Source organism: Canis lupus (genome assembly GCF_048164855.1).
Source record: "Canis lupus baileyi chromosome 5 unlocalized genomic scaffold, mCanLup2.hap1 SUPER_5_unloc_7, whole genome shotgun sequence".
Lineage (NCBI taxonomy): Eukaryota > Metazoa > Chordata > Mammalia > Carnivora > Canidae > Canis > Canis lupus.
Window position 1 is genome coordinate 423433 of NW_027326414.1, and position 20919 is coordinate 444351.

The 20919-nt window shown below is 43.1% G+C and overlaps 1 protein-coding gene and 1 long non-coding RNA gene across 22 annotated transcripts in view; one reads left to right on the forward strand and one right to left on the reverse strand.

Moving 5' to 3' along the window:
* The window catches only part of LOC140629457 (uncharacterized), a 187149-nt gene extending 178713 nt beyond the window's left edge, over positions 1 to 8436 (reverse strand). The window contains exons 1-2 of the long non-coding RNA XR_012027290.1: positions 8185 to 8436; positions 6286 to 6947 (exon numbers count right to left, since the gene is read on the reverse strand). This is a non-coding gene — a long non-coding RNA (uncharacterized lncRNA). The remainder of the gene's footprint in view (positions 1 to 6285; positions 6948 to 8184) is intronic.
* LOC140629455 (homeobox protein Mohawk-like) overlaps positions 5205 to 20919 on the forward strand; it is a 129573-nt gene continuing 113858 nt past the window's right edge. For 14 of the 21 annotated variants that reach the window (XM_072818954.1, XM_072818950.1, XM_072818953.1 and 11 more), the window contains exons 1-5: positions 6971 to 7392; positions 7670 to 7990; positions 9711 to 9870; positions 17437 to 17590; positions 18002 to 18337. In XM_072818954.1, coding sequence (XP_072675055.1) covers positions 7749 to 7990; positions 9711 to 9870; positions 17437 to 17590; positions 18002 to 18337 — 892 coding nt within the window. In that variant the 5' untranslated portion in view covers positions 6971 to 7392; positions 7670 to 7748. Of the gene's footprint in view, positions 5522 to 5839; positions 6368 to 6580; positions 6701 to 6970; positions 7393 to 7669; positions 7991 to 9710; positions 9871 to 17436; positions 17591 to 18001; positions 18338 to 19390; positions 20154 to 20919 lie in introns of those variants that run through there. The other 7 variants (XM_072818965.1, XM_072818966.1, XM_072818946.1 and 4 more) reach the window with 6 other exon arrangements.

The following is a 20919-nucleotide window of genomic DNA, read 5'->3' on the forward strand; positions in this document are numbered from 1 at the left end:
TCACACGCATTCCTTTGGTGAATTTATTCAAATAAACCACACATACATGAAAACAGAATAAAAATGAAAGCAGGGAGGATGGATGGGGTGGTGGGGTCAGCCAAAAGCTTGATACAGCATGAAGTACATAGAGTAATTGCATCTTAAAACTCTATTGAGTACCTGAAGTCCATTTGGTTCCAAACATAGAGTCATACTAGCTGGTGATCAAAAGTCTTCACTATATTTAAATGGCCACGTTTTGATATGCAAGCAAATTGATTTTCAAGATAGAATAGTCTCCTGGGAGAAATTCTTGTATTTCAATGCACATTTTGAGGACAAAACGTTCTCCAGATTTCACCTCAAGATTCCACAATATAGTATATTTTCATGTGTATAATGGAGTAGAGACTCTGTGATTATTGGTGGCTACCGAAGATATTTTGGAATGAAACGAAAAGATGAAGTGTTAGTGCTTCACGGTTACTTCAGGCCCTGTCTCAAGCTCTGGGAAGTAGAAGAAGAACATTAACCCACCTGGATCTCAGCTCTACTGACTGTTCATTATTTGTATTTCTGTACTTTTTATGTAGCTAACGTTTTGAGGAGTGTTGGCAACAAAATATTTGCATGTTTGTCCAGAGTGAATTCGACTAATATGCAAGCAGATTGAAGGTTCTCATATTGACTGGTTGCTTTGTGAAAAAAAAAAAAAAAAGTAATTCGCATTCCATTAAGTATTGAGCAAGAAAAAAAAAAGATGCATTTTACTTTTTCAAATGATGGATGGCAGGGACTCATCACTTTTACAAATAACCTTATATTGCTGGTGGTCAGTTACCACTTGGTTATGTGATGCATTTGAAAAGCTCTGTACAGCCGTCCTCTACTCTGGAGACTATGGCTGCCCGAAACTGCTCTCCTGCTTCGAGCAGGACACGACAAAATAAAAGGCAGCTTCGTCCTAGAACAGTGTTGAATTAGCCTTCTAAATTAGAACCATAACCAGGCCATGCATATTACTATTTCGATACTTGACATGCTCTGAAATTAGAAACAGAATAATATTGGAAGTCTTTGGAGCGCAAGATGGTTTTAAAATTTTGAAGATTAAATTTATTACAGCCTTTTGGGTGTTTTGCAACATCTCTTAGACCAATCTACATTGGAAAGGAATTCGCCATGTACACCAGAAAAGGAATTTCAAATCAGTGGGGGAAAACTCTTTAAGGGACACCACAGGAATAACTAGCTATTCAACTGAAGAAGAGAAAAGAATCAAGTTAGATTTCCACCTCACAACATATACAGATTAATTCCAAGAGGATTAAAGAGCCAAGTGAAAATAATTTTTTAAAACCATTAGAAGAAAATAAAAACACAAAATACAGACACAAAATTGTAAGGAAGACACAAAACCAAGAATTCATAAAGGAAAATGCAGACCTATTGACCTATATTCACCTTTAAACCCCCTATAAGGCAAAATCAAAATAGGCAAAAGGCAGATGTCAGACCAGGTAACATATTTGCACTATATAAAACATATATATCATGGAAAAATGATTTATAAAGGATCTTTATAAAATTAACAAGGCATCTAATAAAATTATAAGCAAGTTTCTTTAATTAAGAAATACAAATGGCTTATAAACAAATGAAAATCTTCTCACACAATAAGACACTATTTTACTCATCAGACTGGCAAACATTATGATGTCCAAATATATGAAATGCTATGTAGCACGTCAGCAAACGGGGACTTTAGGGGCATAGATTGGAGGGAAATTAGGAAATATCTATCAAAATTTTTAAATCATGTCTCCTTCAACCCAGGAATTTCACATCTGTATAGCGATTCCTAGAAACATGCTTACACTTGTGCAGAAATAGTCCAACAAAGGTGTTTAATGTTTATTATAGTGAGAATTGAAAAGGCAGAAATGATGATGGAGAATGACTAAATGGATTATGGAGCATCATGTAAGACTTAAAAATACGGAATTACATGTATATGTCCTAATATGAAAGTTCTCTATGAAATCGAATGAAAAAGCGAGTTTTAGTTTAATTCTGTGTGTCTGTGTATGTTTATATAAGGGCATAAGTTATGGTCTCATTTATTTCAAAAGGTCAGAAAGCGAAACTATGATGATTTGCTTGCATTCATGTATGTGAACCCAGAGAAGAAGGAGCCAAAGGCTGCACATCAAATCAGCAGTGGCCACCTCTTGGTGGTTGCTACCCAGGAACGTGACTGGGTGGAGCTGGCTGACGAGGAACTTTCACTTGTACTCTGTTCCTTGGCTGTGAGTGAATTTATGGAGAAGGCCCTCTCAGAGAGAATTTATCCTGCATTATTTATGCAATTAAAATTAAATCATAAACAAAGCAAAAAATGCCTTGTGAGAAATTTGGAGGCTCCCATTTCTGCTGGCTCACCCACCACGTTTCTGCAGCTGTGGCTTTCACTATGGGCTTCGCTGTTTCCCTTATGCACTTCGACATGTATCTCTACAAGTCACACTGGCCAAGTGTGAGGTGAACCTGCTATTTGTTCATAAATTTACTATTTTATAACATTTGGACGGGAAGTGACAGTCATTCCCTGGCTTTGTAATTTATATCATTGCCTATAAGTAATAACTAGAAAAAAAGAGTTTAAAAGCAATCCTTATTTTCAAAAACTTTAATCAATATTTGTTCTGAACTGTCAGGCTCCTTGGTAAAATACCAAAATGCTTAAAATGAAGGCTTTTTTTTTATTAGAAAGTGAAAATTGCTTATGTTTATAATGACACTCTAGGTCTAACAGAATGAATCAAGATTTCTGCCAAATGTTGTTACTTAACATTTTTCTAGCTTTAGCAGTAGTAATATATTGCTTTCACATTAAAAAAAAAATCTTAATAATAGCATATGGCAAATTTGTGGAAAACTTAATAGCTTCATCTTTTATGCTTTAGTAAGTTCAGGCTAAACCAAGATCAAACTAACCAAAATTAAGATTAGGACTCAAATTTTCTGACTTCCGGCCTAAGCTGTTTTTTCTTTCACCTGCACATGGCCATCTCCCACAAACTACATATTCTCTTAGGTCTTCTGATATGTTTTCTAAAACTTGAAGGTTTGCTTCTGAGGATTATAATGCAGCATTTCATATGCTGAGATTACAACATAGCATTAGAAGCTCAGTAAAATTCATCTTCAGAAGAGGTGGAATTTAATATAATGATAACTGTGTCTGAACTGTGGGTTAAAATAAAGAAGAAACTTTATTCTTGCACAGAGGATGAAACTTGCAAAAATAAAAATTTTGGTCTATCAGAAAACACATGCCCATTTGTATATTATGGAGGGATCCTCCATATGATTTCATTTAAAAACCAACCCTTCACTGTTTTTTTTTTCATTTTAAAATGGATTCTAATTACTAAACTATAATCTAAAATAATTCTGCAATACTTTTTCAGTGACTTAAGACAAAGGTGTGTATATTTATTCCTATACCAAATAAAAAATGTTTCACACAAAGATTATTTTGCTGTATATTTTATATCACATTTTAAGAAAACAAATCTTATACGTAAATATATCTAAGATGAAAGTCCTCTAAGTGCATTTTAAAATTGTGTAAATGCAGTTAAGACTAAAACAACAAAATGCAGTATATACTACTCCCTAACTCAGTACTGTACAATGAAATTACAAGCAACCAAGTACATGCTTGTTGCTTTACACAGCACAGCTGGCCAAAATAGATGTCAGAGGGGCGTTTTACAGCTGATTTCATTATAATGACTGGTGACCACCATCATAGAGCCATAGGAGAGAATCCCTCTCTTTCTTCCTGTGAATTATCAATTTATCAATTGTGAAACTTATTCGCTGCAAGTCTGTGGCTGAAATTTTATGATGGGACTTTAAATCCCACAGCGAGTTCTGTAGACCGATGTGTATATTGAATTCACACTTCAGCAAGTCAAGTGCGGCGCCAATGACAAAATGCTAACGTTCCAACCTCAAATTATACATGAAGGGAAAACAAGGACAGGGGGGAATGTGCTCAAATGATAATATTTATCTGCCTAACGCGCAAAAACTTAAACCTTCGTCCTGTTCTGCTTTAGATTGTGCCACTGCCGGGTTTGCCATCGCGTATTTTGGGAGATAACATAATGGAAAATTCGAAGGTGTGATTAGTCTTGGAAATAGTAGCTTTAATATAGAGATATATTTAACCACTTCCAGGGCCATAAAAGGAAGATGCTTAGGTGGGCCTCTGCCCCAGAGCTGACCAGCCACCTTTAAGGAGAAAAGAATAATGATGTCATAACTTTCAGGTTTGGGAAAATCTACTTTCGCTCTTACAAAAAGATGAAGGTGTCGCTGCGGCGGCAAGGCCCGCGGCGAGTACGCGGGCGGCTTCGTGCTCGGCGCCTGGAGGATATTCAAGGCTGCCAGAAGCTCTGAGCTTCACCGTTGCACCCAAATTACAGCTTTCGCTACTCTTATATTTAGGGTGATGGTGGGAAGAGAACTATCGTCAATAAGGGAATCTGAGAGGCATTCTGACTCCTTGCACTGTGTCCCAGCTCGGGATTCTTCCAAGTTCCATGCCCTTTCCTCCATGCAGGTCCCTGGCCCTGGGCTCGCCCTCTCTTTCTACCTGGGTCACCGTGGGCTGGGCACCTGGGCTCGCCTCGCCCCAGCCTTGCCTCCCTCCACCCCTGTGTCCACGGCGAGCGCAGCCTCTCCAGCCCTGGCCTCGGACGCGGGACGTGCGCCTGGATCCCAGACAACCCGGACCTCAGAAGCCCGGTGACACCAGAAAAGAAGCTCCCGGGGCGCAAGCACCTCCCGTGATATGCTCGCACGTTAGAGGCACAAACCTGAGCTCTAACTTCTCTCCCGCTAATCGCGAAGCAAATGAAGGGCGCATCGCAGCGCACTCTCCTGCTGGCCGCGCGTGGCTAAATTTCCGGCTCTCGGGCCAGCTAAGACGCGGGATTTGCACCGCAGTCTCTCAGCTCCCGGAGCCCGAGCCGAGCGCTACTTGCGGCTTCTCCAATTTCTCCCTTAAGTGTGAAGGAAATAGCCCCTTTTGCTCTGCGCCTGCGGGGCCGGTGGATCTGAGAGCCGGGCCCCGCTGGGGAGGACCCGGCGAGCGGGGGGGGAGGGGGGCCGGGGGGGCCTCCCCGGCGGCGCCTACAGCGGCGGCTCGTCTGCGAGGTTAACGGCAGTCCCCGCGGCCGGGAGGGTGCTGAGGCTTCCTCTCGCCGGCCCGGGAACGTGGATACCGCGCCCGCAGGATGTTCGCCGGCTGGGCCGCGCAGTCAAGAAACATGAGAAGGCCTCGGTATTCCTGTGCCCGGGCCGCGCGCGCCCGTCTGCGTAAATAAAGCCGAGAGGACGGCGGTGGCTGCGGTGAGCGCGCTGGAGCCCGCGCCGAGAACATGCGGCGGGGATGGGAGCGCGCCTAGCCTCGACGCGGGAGAGCCAGCCGCCCTGCCGCCGGCCGCCGGCCGCACCGCCACAGGTACAGCCCTCGGGTCGCGCGTCGTGCTCGGCGCCGGGGGACGCGCGGCTCGCCCTGGCTCCGGGGGGGGGGGGCGCGTTCCCTCTGCCTCCTGCCCTCGGCTCTCCCCGCCCTGCCCCCACCCCGCTTCGAGGTCCGCGCCCCGGGGTGGCCGCTCCTGCGCGGCTTTACAGTTGTTCGCGGGCGTCGGGTGCGGTAGTTCCACACGCAGGGAGCTCCCCAAGCGACAGTTTGGAGCGAGGCAGGGCAAGGGGAAGTGGGGGGTGCAGGAGCAGAAAGGGGCGCTGGGGACTGCGCTTGGGCGCCGGGTGAGGGCCGGCAGCTGCGCTTCCCACGCCCCACGCCCCGAACCCCTCGCTTCCGGACCCGGCTCTCGGACCCTTGCAGCCCCCTCCCAACTCGCCTGCAGCCTGCAGACCCAGACTGCGCCGGGTGTCTGTGGCTGCGACCTCTGCGTGGGCTTGGGACAGCCAGGAAAAGGTCCGGGGTGGCAAACCTCACGGCGGAGTCGCCTGGAAAAACTCGCCGTTGACTATGGGACCACGGGGCGGAGAGACACAGTCGGAGTGGGAAAGGGTGTGTTGGACAAACATCTCAGCGTGAACGCAAAGCACTACGCGCACTGATTTAAAAAAGAAAAAAAAAAACAAAAAACCACCACCACCACCACCAAGGCTAGTCCTGACCTTAGAACAGGGGCTGCAAGCACGGAAATTTGCTTGGACACTTTTCGCCGAGGCTGTGGGCACACTCCAGACACGTACCTGCCTGCGCGGGAGGACTCAGCCTTATAGTGCACTGAGCACTCCGCAGAAGGCTGGCTGCACCTCCCCAGGAATCCTGACGGTAGCCGTCTCTCAATCTTTGTGGTCACGGTCCTCAGTGTCGCGCGTGGCCGCTGCTGTGGCGGCGGGAGGGCGGGGTTAGGGGGCGTTGGCGAGTGTGGGCGCTCTGCGAGGCAGAAGATCTGGCGGTGTTGGGGTGGCTGCCCCGGCCCGGGCGGGGCGGGGTGAGGGGGGGCTGGCAGGAGTGCGGAGGCGGCTGGGGAGAAACAGGAGCTACCCCGAGGCGCGAGGCGGGGTGATGGGGGCGGTAACTCCACTGCTCCGCCGCGGCGCGCGCTTGAACCTGAGGCCGGCGCTCTGCGGCCAGAGGCTCGGGGCCGCCGCGACCCCGGAGGTGAGCTGCAAGCTTTTTCCAAGGATGGAAGCCGCAGGCTCGGTGGTGCGCGGACCGCTATGCCTCCTTCCGCTCCTGACACCTATGCAACCTCTGAAATGGTTCCCCGAGGCTCCAGAGAGGGGCGAGTGAGGAGGGGCTCCGAGCTCCAGGCTCACACCCGCGCTGAGGAAGAGGACCGCACTGACAGCGGGTTCCGGGAGGCCCGGGTCTCCGGCGCCTTTGACCCGCCGGGACCCTGCGCGTCCTGGAGCGGGCGGGGGTGGGGGGGAGGGACACAAAGTGGTGCATTTGCCTCTGACGCCACTTAACTTTCTAGCTCTGGAGTGAGCTGACTTTCCCTGCCCTCACCCCTACCCCCAGGGACCTTAGCCAGAATTAGAACGCAGGGGTTTCAGCCAAACCATCCAGGATCTAGAAAACATGAAAATCCCCGGAATCCCAGTGTGGCCTGGGACTCATTAACCGGGACTTGCAGATGTAGTCGTTCATATTACCCCCAAATTTCCCTTCCTTCCAATCCCTCCTTCTAACCCGAGTGGGAGCTCCGCGATGCTTTAGACTTCCGTGTGCCTGAAGAACCAACACCCCCCTCCCCGCGCCTCTCGGGCTCCGCTAACCCGATTGCAGTTCTTCCAGATTAAAACCAAGAAAAGAACTCGTTTAGGAATTACTTTCCTTTGCCAACGCAGGTAAATTATTCCTGGTTGAGGTTCCTTGGGAACTCGATGTCGGGGGGCCAGAAGGAGGGTAGGGACCTGTCCCCCCAGCGAGCAGGGTTGGGGGGGAGGGGAGGCTGGCGGGTTAGCGGTGTAGCCAGGTGGGGAGAGCAAGGATTCCCGTGTCCAGGTGCCGCAGCCCCGCTCCTCCCCTCGGCTCCCGGGCCCAGAGCCTCGGCCAAGCCCGGGGCTCGGGACGCGTTGGGCCGTGAGCACTGAGCGAGTAACGTGATGCATCTTCTTCGTCTAGAACCCGAGCCCTGCGGAGCTCCCGGCGGCCAGGCCTCGAGGCGCTGCGGCCGCGCGGCGCGCCCCTGCCAGCCCGCACCATGAACACCATCGTCTTCAACAAGCTCAGCGGCGCCGTGCTTTTTGAGGACCGCGGTGCTGCGGAGCGGGAACGGGGCAGCCGGCCCTATGGTGGCGTCCTGGACAGTGCCCACGCCCGCCCCGAGGTGGGCATTCCGGACGGCCCGCCCCTCAAGGACAACCTCGGCCTGAGACACCGGAGGACTGGGTACGCGCACCCTCCCGGGACCCCCGCCCGCCTGCAGCCGGGACAGTGGGAGCGGTGAGCGGCGCGGGGCGTGCAAGTGGCAGCCAGGCCCCTGGGTTAGAGACCCAGAGTCCCCGGGAGGGAAGGTCTCCGCCCCTGGTCTCGAGCATTAGTTTCTCGAAATATAGGGGAATCAGCTCATCAGGACAGCTCACAAGAGGCTTGTTGGAAAGTGAGAACACCTGGGACGGCCCCTCGGGCCCCGATACCTGCATCTCAGGGTGGGGGCTGCCTGCCCCGCTCCGGCCCACGGGTGCAGACGCGGCTGAGAGCTAGGCAGAGGGGGCTGAGCGCGATGCCAAGGAACAGGGCAGGGCCAAGCGGTCAGGGCGTCCCGGGTCAGGCCGGCCCCGTGGCCTTCCCCATCTTCTGTCGCGACGGGGCCTCGGAGCTGCCTCGAAGGTGTTGGCAAGGTCGCCAATGCGCGGGGCGCCCTGGGCGCGGGCGCGGGCGCGCGCGGCTCGGCGGGGCCCGCTGCGAGCCCGGGCGGGGGGGGGGGGGGTGGAGGCGGCCGGCCTGCCGCGCCGGGTTTCGGCTTGGTGGGGTGAGGGGCCGCTGCGGAGCGGGAACTCGCGGGTGGGCCGGCAGCTCCCTCCGGCTGCCGAGGCGTCGCGGCGGCTCCCCGAGCGCCCCGCGGGAGAGGGGCGGCCGTCCTGGCCGTCTCCACCTGAAAGATTGCATCAGCTGCTTGCTCTGCGGCGTTGCTGGTTAGTGAAATAGAGATTAGGTTTCGTGGAAATATCACTACCAGTCCTTTCGCGTTGAGTTGCACTTCAAAGTGTTTCAGGAGGCGAAAGTCCTGGAAGCTGCGGCGCAGGCGCGCGACCGTCCCGGAGCCGCAGGGCGCGGCGCGCGGCGACACCTCCCGGAGCCGCCGGGGAGCGCAGCGCCGAAGCCTCCTAGGGCTCCGCGCTGCTTCAGCCTCTTCCCTCCCTTTTTGAACGTGCTTTTTGCTCAGGGACCGAGCTTTCCATACCTTTTAAAGTCTCCCTTCAGTCGGGAAAAGGCCCCTGGGGTGGTGTGTGTGTGTGTGGGGGGGGGGGGGGTTAAGGTTCTGCGTCCTTCCTCCACAAACACTTGCGTGGAGAATTTCCCCTTTGTCCAGAGGATCAAAGAAAATAGCTCCGTGGGAAAGAGCGGGGGCTGCAGGACCGCCAGCATCCCTTGCTCTATTCCCGCCGTCCAGTGGTTGAGCTCGGGAAGCTCCCGAGAGGCGGGAGAGGCAGGCGTGAGCTCCCCACGGGAACGTTCGAGAGCTGGCAGCACCCTGACCGGGCCCATCCCTAGGGCGGGCGCGGGCGCGGGCGCGGGCGCGGGGGAGAGGGGCCGGCCCCGCTGCGAGATCCGGAGCCTAAATACCATTTTCCCTCAGGTCGCTTAACAACCGTCCGGTCCCCTCCAGCTCTAGGCGCTGGCCGCTGGCCAAGCTCTCCCGCCTTTCAAGACAGTGTCCTTGCCGCCACGTGCCCCTGGCGGCAAGCAGGCCATTTCAAAGCGAGATGCGCGTTAGTGCGGCTCCGTCCCTGCCTCACCTCCGCTGGCGGGCGCGGGGCGGGCGCGTCCCTCGGAGCCCGACGCCCCCGAGAGCGGGCCGCGCGGCCTACGGCGCCCAGGCGTCCAGGCGTCCAGGCGTCCAGGCGCGGGGGGCCCCGGGGCCCCGGGGACAGCGGCCGGGCGGCGCCGCTCACCCGGGCCGCCCCCTCCCCCCTCCCCCTCCCCCTCCCCCGATGCTCAGGGCCAGGCAGAACGGCGGGAAGGTGAGGCACAAGCGGCAGGCCCTGCAAGACATGGCGCGGCCCCTGAAGCAGTGGCTCTACAAGCACCGTGACAACCCGTACCCCACCAAGACTGAGAAGATCCTCTTGGCGCTCGGCTCGCAGATGACGCTCGTGCAGGTAACGGCGGCCGAGGAGCCGGCCCGCGGCGTGTTTGCGCCAACCCCCGCCTGACGCCTCCCGAGCCGAGCCGGTGGGACGGGGCCGGCGGAGGCCCGTCCTGGGGCTCGGGCTCCTGCCCTGGGTCTCCCCTCAATCTGAGCTGTCGATTCAGTGCTCGTGCTCGATGCAGGAGGGACGCGTGGTGCTTTGTGAAGGAGGGAGGTGAAAAGTCACCTGCGAGTTATGACAAGGTGCCATGCATAGATGGGTAGGATGGGACGACCTGCAGTGATTTTCAGACGTGAGCGTGCATCAGAGTCGCCTGGAGGACTTGTTCAAACCCACACTGCTAGGCCCCACACGGGAGTTTCTGATTCAGGGGTAGGTCTGGAGTGGGGTCAATTATTTGCATTTCTAACAAGTTTTCAGGATACTAAAGTTGCTGGCCCTGGCTGAAACTTTGAGAACCGTGTACAAACAAAGGCACTACACATTAGGGCCCCACATGAAAGGTCGATTACAGGCTGACTTTCAGAATTACCTTGACTAATAGAGCCAAGAGATGGAGAGGAAGAGCAAGAGGTGGATTTTTTAAAATTTAATTTAATTGTATTTATTTTATTAAGTAAGAGGCATCCCGAGCATTAGCTAGAATCCACACAATTTTGCTGCTGGTATCTTTCTACTGGGGTTGAGAAGAGGCCAATTTCAAGTGGTTGGTTTACCACTTTGTTAAGTGCAGAGAAAGGGTGCAGGTTTGTTTCTTCTCTAGTGAACAACACTTCTTTATATTTGACTTTTCCGTACGTAATCTTACTTGATATTCCCCCAAAATATGGTGAGTTAGAGCAGTAATGAGCATTTTACAGGTGATGTGACCAAGGCACTGTGGCAGTTAAATGTTACTAAGGGATAGAAGTAGTCTTGGAAATAATGTAATTCCAGATCAAATGCTCTTTCCAACGCACCACAGACTTCTTTAATAAGTGTGGTGACATGAACTTTTATACATGCAAACAGAACAAATTTATTCAGAAACAGGAGGAGGAGGTAAGTGAGCTGAGAAGTTTCATGTATGATAGTAGCAACTACATTACTGCATTTGTGAAGTTTTGGTCATTCCATTAAATTTATAGTGAGGGAGGCCCCAAATAAAAGATAATACTTAACTACTAGATAAAATAAAACTTGCTTTCCAGAGTATTGAAGGTTGACATTTTAGGAATTGCTGGAAAGTTTGACAAAGCATGAAAGTTGACTTGTATTCAAGCTTATTAAAACTATAATATGCATTTGTCTGCTTATATTCAGAATACAATTGTAGAGAATAACATCTGTTTTGCTTCATGTTAACAGGCAATAGTATTAATAGTGATTTGCTGTAGCACTGGAGGGGAAAATTTATTTAGTGTTCTTGGCTCAGTATCTGTTTAACATAAAACTATGAATTTTCAGTGATTCTAGTCAGAAAAACTTGACTCGTGAAAATAAATACATATGCTCAAATTTCAGTTTAAACAGGTATGCTATTTATTTTGAAAATACACTAGTTTATAGAACTATTTGAATACTTCACAATGATGTCAGCAATAAAACATTAGATTAATTTGGTATATCATACAGTTCCATACTTAATGCTTGCCGTCCTTTTATACGGAAAGCATATGGCATATTTAGACTTTTTTTAATTATGAAAAGTAACATTGTCATTAGCAGAGACATTTAAAGTTTTGTGTACAATAGTACTGTTGAGTTGCAATGCAAGCAGTCATAATTTTAATACAGAACCAAATTATTTTCTACCTATAATGATAGCTCAAATGCAAATAACCATTCTTTCTGCATTAAGAGCTTGGTAACTCTATTATGGTTTTCTAATTATACTTTATATTTTCATTGTATTTTCTTTCTCTTACACTAGTCCTCAGAAAATAAAAATGCACAAAATTATTTGATTTTTAAGTGAAGCGAAGATAATTACTTATAATAATAAGTGATTCCTGCTTAATGATTTTCAAATTTTTATAGCAAATGAAGTTGGTTTCTGGAACTTTATAGTGATTAACAGAAAAAATAAAAATGTGTGGAATAGGCAAGGGACTTTAAGTATAATAATCCAATTTTGGTCCAGTTATTTTCAATGAGGCATAATAAGATATCCATGTAAGAATATCTGTATATATATGTGTGTGTGTGTGTATGTATACATACGTATCTATCTACAGCTGACCCTTGAACAACCCAAGAGTTAGAGATACCAACCCTCCTGCAAGTCAAAAATCTATATATAGCTTTGACTTCCCAAAAACTTAACTACTAATAACCTGCTGTTGACTGGAAGCCTCATCAATGACATGAACAGTCGATAGAAACATATTTTGTGTGTTATACATATCATATACCATACTCTTATAATGAAGTGACCTAGAGAAATTAAAATATTAGTAAGAAAATTATAAGGAAGAGAAAATACATTTACAATAGTACTGATTTGGTGAAAAAAAAAAATCTGTGCATAAGTGGTTCCATGCAGTTCAAACCTGTGTTGTGCAAGGGTCAGCTGCACTTATATTGCATTGTATGGGGGAGTTTGTGAAAGTCAGACATACATTCAACATTCAAGCAAATTCTGACTCTCTGGGAAACCAAATAAATTATGTAAATACTTTACACTTCTGGAGGAAAAATAGAAAGCTATGGGCTGAATAAAGCTTTTGATCTCTGCAAATTAGAGCCCTATTTAATGAATCACGTTCTCCCAGTGAACAAATTTCTACTGTGGAGTCAGGTTTCTTGAGAATAGTGATCATGTCTTTTTCATCTTCACACTCCCCATGTTATCCAGCACTGTATTTTCCATAAACTGTTCATACATGTTTGTAGAGTGAATAGGTTCTTTTGGGGAATACCGCTATAATCACCATGTGGCTTTCCAAAGTATCATTTTGAAAACTAGAGAATGTCTTGAAATCTTATAGATATTCTAGTTTTTAAATCCATTCCATTGAATACACAGGGAGCAGCTCATTATCCTTAATGCTATATGATGGTTCCATACAACGGCATGAATGTAACTCATTTTATCATCTTCAGTATGTCTGGAAATATGTCATATTTTTAATGTCTGTGAATAAATATGGGGTGTTCCCCTTATTTCTAGTTCCAAACTCCTATTTCTTGTTTATTGCAGTACCTTCTGTCTCTGTTTCTATAACTGATGTTAATAAGCAATTAACATAACTTTTATTCCTTAACTATTAGAGTGTCTTGTATTTTGACAATTTCCTTCACATTTAACATTTTCCTTTTGGCTGTGTATCAGGCCATTAAGCTTTCCATAAAACATATTTTTGCTTTGTTTTGTTACTCTTAAATTGATAAGGAAGAACATAAAACCTGGTCAGCAGTCCCACTAAACCTAGAAGCATAGAATTGAAACTTTAGTGGAGGAAATGTTTTTAGCACCTCAAAAGGTACTTTTTCTGATAAATAGAAGCACTAAGGACATTAATCTACACTTATATTTTATTTATCCCTGACAAATGAAGCTAAAAGAGTTCTTTGTTGTTAACCTGACATCTTACTACCTAATGAGATATACACATTTCCATAAAATTAACAGGTAGTGTGTGTGTGTGTGTGTGTGTGTGTGTGTACTTTAACCAACCAAAATATTCCATTGTGCTTAATCTCTGTGGCTGCCCATTGCTTAAACATTATAAAAAATATACTCTGTATTATCAAAATGTGAAGAGCTTTATTGTGGAATGACATAAAGTGGCATGCATTTAGGGTTTATATTATTGTAGGATATAGAGCATACTGCAGAATAATTGCCTTGGAAGAAGTTTTTCAGAGAAGGACAGATGGGTGCTATATCTGGTTTCAGTGTTGCCCATTGTTCATGTGTATATATTTTAAAACATAGTTATTATATTTTTTCTGGATTATAAGAGTGAACTGTCTCCTTGAGTTGACTTCTTTCATGATCCCAATGCAGAGTGCAATGCACATTGAGCTTGAGATTATGTTTAATGATTGGGTGTTAATGTTTCCTTTACTTATAGAAGTTTCACATTTCTATGATAATGGCTAAACATACCAATGCACCATTGATTAAAACTGCTCTGTTCTAAGATTTTGCCCCTTCTGTTGACATAACTCCATTTTTGCTTGGTGAGTGCTTCTGCCGAAATATGTATGTAGTTATCAACTGCAAGGATTATAGCAACTGTTAAATTTTCAACAAAATTTCAAATTGGTCTTTCTACATTATTCCAAGTGTTATACTATATGGAATAGAAATGAGGTTGTCAATATTTCAGTTGGGTAACTCAGAATAAGTTTTTTAATTCTGTATGTTCAAAGGTGGACAGATGCTGGCTTATCCCTTTGGGTTTACTATAATGATTGCTCTGTCAATACGATGAATGTAAACACCTTGGTTAAAGTAGGGATGAAAATTACTAGTTTTTCTCTTCCAACTTCTAGATATTTGGTTCTCCAAGTTTTCACTATAAAATACCTTGTTTCTTAAGCTCTGAGTTTGACATCAAAATGATGTTGCAGAACCTATCCATAGTAAGGAGGCCTGTTTCGTGTAAAATAGAATTTAATGAGATTTGCATGACAACCTGAAGGAATCCATAGTAAGTTGAAGGTAGAAAAATCTGAACTGGTATTTTTACCTTCTGTGAAACAGATGGAGTTTGCATTAGTGCATCAGGACCAAAAAAAAAAAAAAAAAAAAAAGAAAAAGAAAAGAAAAGAAAAACAGTATTTATGCAAATTTGTTAACCAACTGTTTGCTGTTTACATGACAATGCAAGCAGATATTAAACACCTTAAATTGTACAGTAAATTTCTAGTGATAAAGTACTGGCAGAGTGAATATATTAGCAGATTGCTTGCCAGTCAAACTTATGAAATCAGGTTACAGACAGCTCATCTTAGATATCAGCAGACCTTTTTGGAAAATCTTCTAACATGTGATAAATATATTATGGTAAGAACTAATTATATAAAACATAAAAAGGATATGACCCCTGTATTTGAAAAACTGTAATCCCACCATGATATTCAAAGGTCCCAATTTTTGTATGTTAGAATTATAGTCTTAATGTCCTTGGAAATTAGAAGGCCATTGCATTTAAATAAAAATATGCAGAGTCACGTAAGAATTGGATTACACTGTACTATATGATGGTTGTGCTAAAGTTTAAGACATAAACACACATGTCTGATTGCCCCAAAAGGGCAGTGGTCAAAAGCAGAAGGTAGATTAGTACCAACTATAAAAGGAATAAATTAACACTTCTGTAGGAGAGCTTAGACTGTATTTCACAGATCTTAGTTTTTAGAGTTGGCAAGGATGTTAGGAACCATCTAATGCATTTTATAGATGAAGGGTTTGAAGTTCAGAAAAGTTAAGTGACTTCTGTAGATTCACACTTGATTTTGGCAAATTCAGAATAGGAAAACATTATGCCACAGTTATAGGATAACAAGATATTGATGAGGATTTGAAGAAGTCAAGCAATTAAATCATAATGGTACATCAACACTTGAAGTTGATGGTGATGGTTAAGATTCATTCAAGTGCATAGAATGGAAGATAGAGAAATCCAGAAAAAAAAAGTTCTAAAATTCCCAGTTACTACTAACAAAAACCTGAATAAATACTTCGGCTATGACTTGGAGAGTAGAGGAAGGTTTGAAGACTAGACCAGGCATTTTGTGCTTCCATAGTAAATGTTCACCCATGTATTTCAGTTAATACATAGTTCCACACTAATCCTTCCATATGCGCAGGGACGAAGTTTATCCTAATATTTAACATTCCTAGCACTGACCACCATAGCTAGAGCACAAGAACTACTCAATGTATATTTATTGAATGAGTATTTGCAGAAGGTGTCTGTCTAGAGGTTGGAGAAGACTAAAAAAATTGAAGCCATATTAAATCATAGTATAATAGCACAACTTGATAGGAAGAGGGCTTGATAAAAACTAAAACTTCTGGAATGCCATGGTGAGTTATTACATCAATGCACATAAATTTAAGGGGACAGTTATTACTTAAGACTCAAAGGTAATTAATATTGGATATATATTACCTATGATATATTTTCTGTATATATGTGTGTGTGCATGTGTATGTGTGTGTATGTAAATTGGGAAAAACCACCATGTTTTAAAAACTTGTAGAGTCAAAGAGGAAAAAAATGTAGTTCTGTTTTTTTAAAAAGTAGGATTCACCATAGGCCCATTCAATAATTATGTCTTGAGAAATATGTAAAAATTGTAGGTTTATATTATTAATCTCTAAAAAAAAAAAGAAACTTCCAACGTAAGCACTGCCACACAAACTATTGTTGTAATGTGGACTCATGTTCTAGAAAAAAATTGGCAGAAAGACGTAATTCTCTTTCCATATATCATTCTTTTAAAAGCAAATATTGGCCCTTTGGGTTATTTACATATATTTTTTCCTGATGATAGCCAGATATTTTCAAGGAAATCTCAAGCACCATTCTAACTTCCAGAAATACAATAGTATCTATTAAAAAGAAATGGAAGTAACTTTCTTTTGTTTTGCAGTGTTTGTTTCTTTGCATTCAGCTATTTTCTTTGGAAGCATTTGACTTTCAACTTAAAGCTGAGTGTTAAAAAAAAAAAAAAAGCTGAGTGTTATTGGCATTTCTCTCTCTCTACTTCTCTGATTGCTGTATCTGACTGCTGTGCTAGTTTCTCTGTTATAATTCTGTCTCTTTGATCTCTGGAGGTTTCCAGGGTTTGGTCTTCAGCCATCTCCCTGACTACTCAAAGCTGCCGCCGACACTTCTGTGCATTTGACCCACATCTGATTTTCTTCTCCCTTGAGTCTCAGATATCATTTTTGCTTTCTTCCTTCACATCTCACCTGTATGCTTTTCCAGTACCTCAGACTAATCATTCCCTAAACCAAGCACATCATTTCACCCATAAACAGTTCTACTTTCCTTCTCAAAATGGCATTGTCCTTCTCTTGGTTACAAAGGAATGGCTCAAGGTCATTTTTAACTCTTTCCCTCTTCCTCACCCACCACAATGTCTCTGGAATTTGACTTATATTTGTTCTCAAGTCCTCTTTATTGGGAACACACTTTCCTACCCATTATACCTGACACACTCCTTCAATGTTTCACTTAATTCCTCATGAAGTCTTAAGTCATACATGAAAGTAACCCCTTCTTCCTTTGGATTCCTGTATCATTTTATTTTAATGCCTCTTAAGCCATTCAATCACATTCTTTCCTATACTAAAGTTATTTGTACACTATCCTACCTCTTACTAGACTGAGCATTTGATGGCAAAGCCTGTTCTTTTTTTAATTATTATTATTCCTAGAACACAGTAGGTGCTCAGTCTCTGTAGTAAGTGCTCAGCATTTGTTGAATGAATGAATGAATGTCTAGTACTATTGCATTCTGAGAATATTTAATGATCAGAGATACTGTGAGAGGCTTAGGTCCCTTGTGGGAAAGTAATATGTGATGGGTAATATTTTTTGTTTTGTTAATTGAAAAATAAAACTTTTTTAGGTGTCAAATTGGTTTGCTAATGCAAGACGTCGGCTTAAGAATACCGTTCGACAGCCAGATTTAAGCTGGGCTTTACGAATAAAACTGTACAACAAGTATGTTCAAGGAAACGCTGAGCGACTTAGTGTAAGCAGCGATGATTCATGTTCTGAAGGTTTGTTAATATTTTTATTTTGCTTTCCCTCTATTAATAAGAAGTTCACCCCAAGTGCTGTTTTTTAAGGTTGACTCCACTAAATATGATGGTACTCTAATGATTCTTTTTTATTGCGTGAAGTAACTTCATTTTTACAATTCTATAAATGACCAACAGAATATGGCTGCTTCCTCTTGTTTATAGATTTATCATGTGTCAGAATAACATTTTCTGTGAAATTCGTTAAAATTAAGATACCATAGGGAGAGATTACATAGATTCCTGCTTCCTTTCCCTAAAAATTAACCTGGGGTATCAAAGACAATTTAATATACTTTAAATATTCTTTATTTATGTATATATTTAATGATTGACTATAACAGGGAATAGTATATGTAAGTACTACCTATTGGTATTTTTCTCCCTTAGATGGAGAAAATCCTCCAAGAAACCACATAAATGAAGGGGGCTATAATAATCCAGTTCATCATCCTGTGACTAAAAGTGAAAGCTCAGTCATAAAAGCTGGAGTGAGGCCAGAGTCACAGGCCAGTGAGGACTACGTATCACCCCCCGAATACAAGAGCAGCTTATTGAATCGTTACCTTAACGACTCCTTGAGACATGTCATGGCCACAAATGCTGCCATGATGGGAAAGACAAGGCAAAGAAACCATTCGGGATCTTTTAGTTCCAATGAATTTGAGGAAGAATTGGTGTCTCCCTCATCATCAGAAACCGAAGGCAACTTTGTCTACCGTACAGGTAAGTCTGTGCTTTTCATGACACCTTGTTTAAAATAGAACTAAAACTGCAGCAAATTCAACAGGTATAATGGCATGATCTTTACTGCTTTTATAAGAGATTATTCACATATAGCTCATAATTTAATTTGAAAGCTTTTGTTTTGTTTTTAATTACCAGATGTACTTGTTAGTAGATGATGGTCTACTTGGGTTTTTCACTCTTAGTAATAAAGATGAGAATTTTCATTCTTAATGCTCATTTTTAATCTCAATGATATACATTCTTGGAGGAGGAATGCCCTGAATTATAGCCAGCCATGCAAACACTTTGTGTTCCATCTTTTCTCTTAAATTCTTTGATTGCTAATAGTGATGGAAAATGAACACAAATTAGCTTGGGTGCCAAGACTCATGTGAAGGAAAAGTGTAGATCGGGCTTAAATTGCTTTGGAAATTTTACTTTTATTCCTGGAAAGCACAAGTAAGACTGATAAATAGCTTTGAAATTTTTACTTTTATTCCAAAAATTATGAATTGATTTCTGCCTGTCCGGAACTTTCTGATGGAGTAGTGAGTTTGGTAAAAATTTCTATCTTCACTTCAGTTTCCAGAGTTTTGCTCGTAAAGAGTGTGTTTGAGCAAGTTGCTTCAGAACAAAGGATATGTGTGACCTACATCTGGTGCAGATAGAGTCCAGATCCTGAAAATGCCAACAAATGAGATTTAGAAATTTTAGAGTTGGAAATAACTTTAGAAAGCATCTAGTCCTGCCATGTTATATCATAGATAAGAAAACCCAGACCAAAAACACAAGTTAATAACTCTTCTCCGGATCAGTAGTGCAGCTTAGCCTGTGTAAGGGGTAGGAGGAACATAACTACTACAAGACTATGATAACTCTTAATTATTACATATACTGCCACAATTCATTTATTGAGCAATTATGATATTCTAGGCCCTCTGCTAAACACTACACAAATGATACTGAGTGTAGTCCTTGTAAGGAGCTTGATATGTGGGCAATAGGTCTTTATAAAAGAATTACATTTGGTCTGTTTAATATACCTTTCAGATTATTTAACTGGAAATCTTCAAGTGTCTACAAATGTGTACAAGATATATTATCTGTGGGACACCTGGGTGGCTCAGCGGTTAAGTGTCTGCCTTCAGCTCAGGGCATGATCCTGGAGTTCCGGGATCAAGTTCCACATCGGGCTCCCTGCAGGGAGCCTGCTCCTCCCTCTGCCTGTGTCTCTGCCTCTCTCTCTGTGTGTCTCTCATGAATAAATAAAGAAATAATCTTTTTAAAAAAAGATATATTATCTGTAAGGATTCAGAGAAAATCTCAATACATTTTTAAAGACTTAACTTCACTTTCTGTTTGCATCTCCAACTTCAAGGTTGAAAACAACTCCAAATGCTCTGACATACAAAATTAGTCTTGTAAGTAATAATTGGGTCTAGTAAGAAGTAAAAGATGAAATAAAGACTATTTAGCTAATAAAAAAAATTTTTTTAATTACATACTAACATCTAACTAATGTGACCAGAGCAGAACTTGGAGATAATTCAGAGCTTCATTAATTTTATTTACAGAGATAGAAAGGGATAGGACGTCAAAATGTGCAAGTACAGATAATTGAAAAAAGAATAAAAATAAAATGAAAAAGTTAACATGGAAAGCTGAAAAATAAATTAAGAGTTGACTCTGAAAGCAATACTAAAAGAAACAGGTAAAACTTGGCAGAGATTAAAGTTGGAAATGAGAAAGGAGATATAGCAATCAATATATAGTCATTAAAAATATTTTTTAAAATTGTGGTGTATTATGCACAGTTATTTGACAATATACTATATATAAATGTGCAGATGAAATGAATTGGTAATATCCACATGAAGTAAATTATAAAATTACAATGAGAAAAGTTATAAATGATCACTAATTCAGGGAAAGTCAAGGATTTTAGTAAACCCTGTTCCCAAAACATATGATTTGATAGATTTGTTGGATTTTTTTCCCCAAACTTTGAAGAAATAATTAATTCTCATCCTTCATGCATTTTTCTGGAACATATAAAAATATGGGAAGTATGTCAGTTTTTAAAAATGTAAATGTTATTCTAATCCAAAGCTAGATTAGAATAGCATAAAAATCAACATTTTTATTTATAATACTGATAGTGACTTTAAAGCAACATGAGAAATATTGATAGCATAAGGTTAAGTGGAAAACAATTTAAAATTGTGGAAACATTGAATGCAGTTATGACAGTACAAATATATATATAGACAAAAATAAGGAAGATTTTTTGAAACAATGAAGATTAATTTTGATTAGGTGGAATAATTGAAGATCTATTATTTTGTGAAATTTCTTATAAATTTCTTTATGTTACCCAGTAGAAACAAATTTGAAATTTACACATTGTGATGAATCTTCTGAAAATGCATGCTCTTTTCAAAGGTGATAAAGTAGAAAACCAAAGAGGGAAACTTGCCTGTATAGTTGATACTTCTCGAAATTAAGTATCTTGGCCATTTATTTTTATTAAAATATCCAATGGCCTGTTCATCTGCCAAGTTCTATTTTTAAATAAAAGC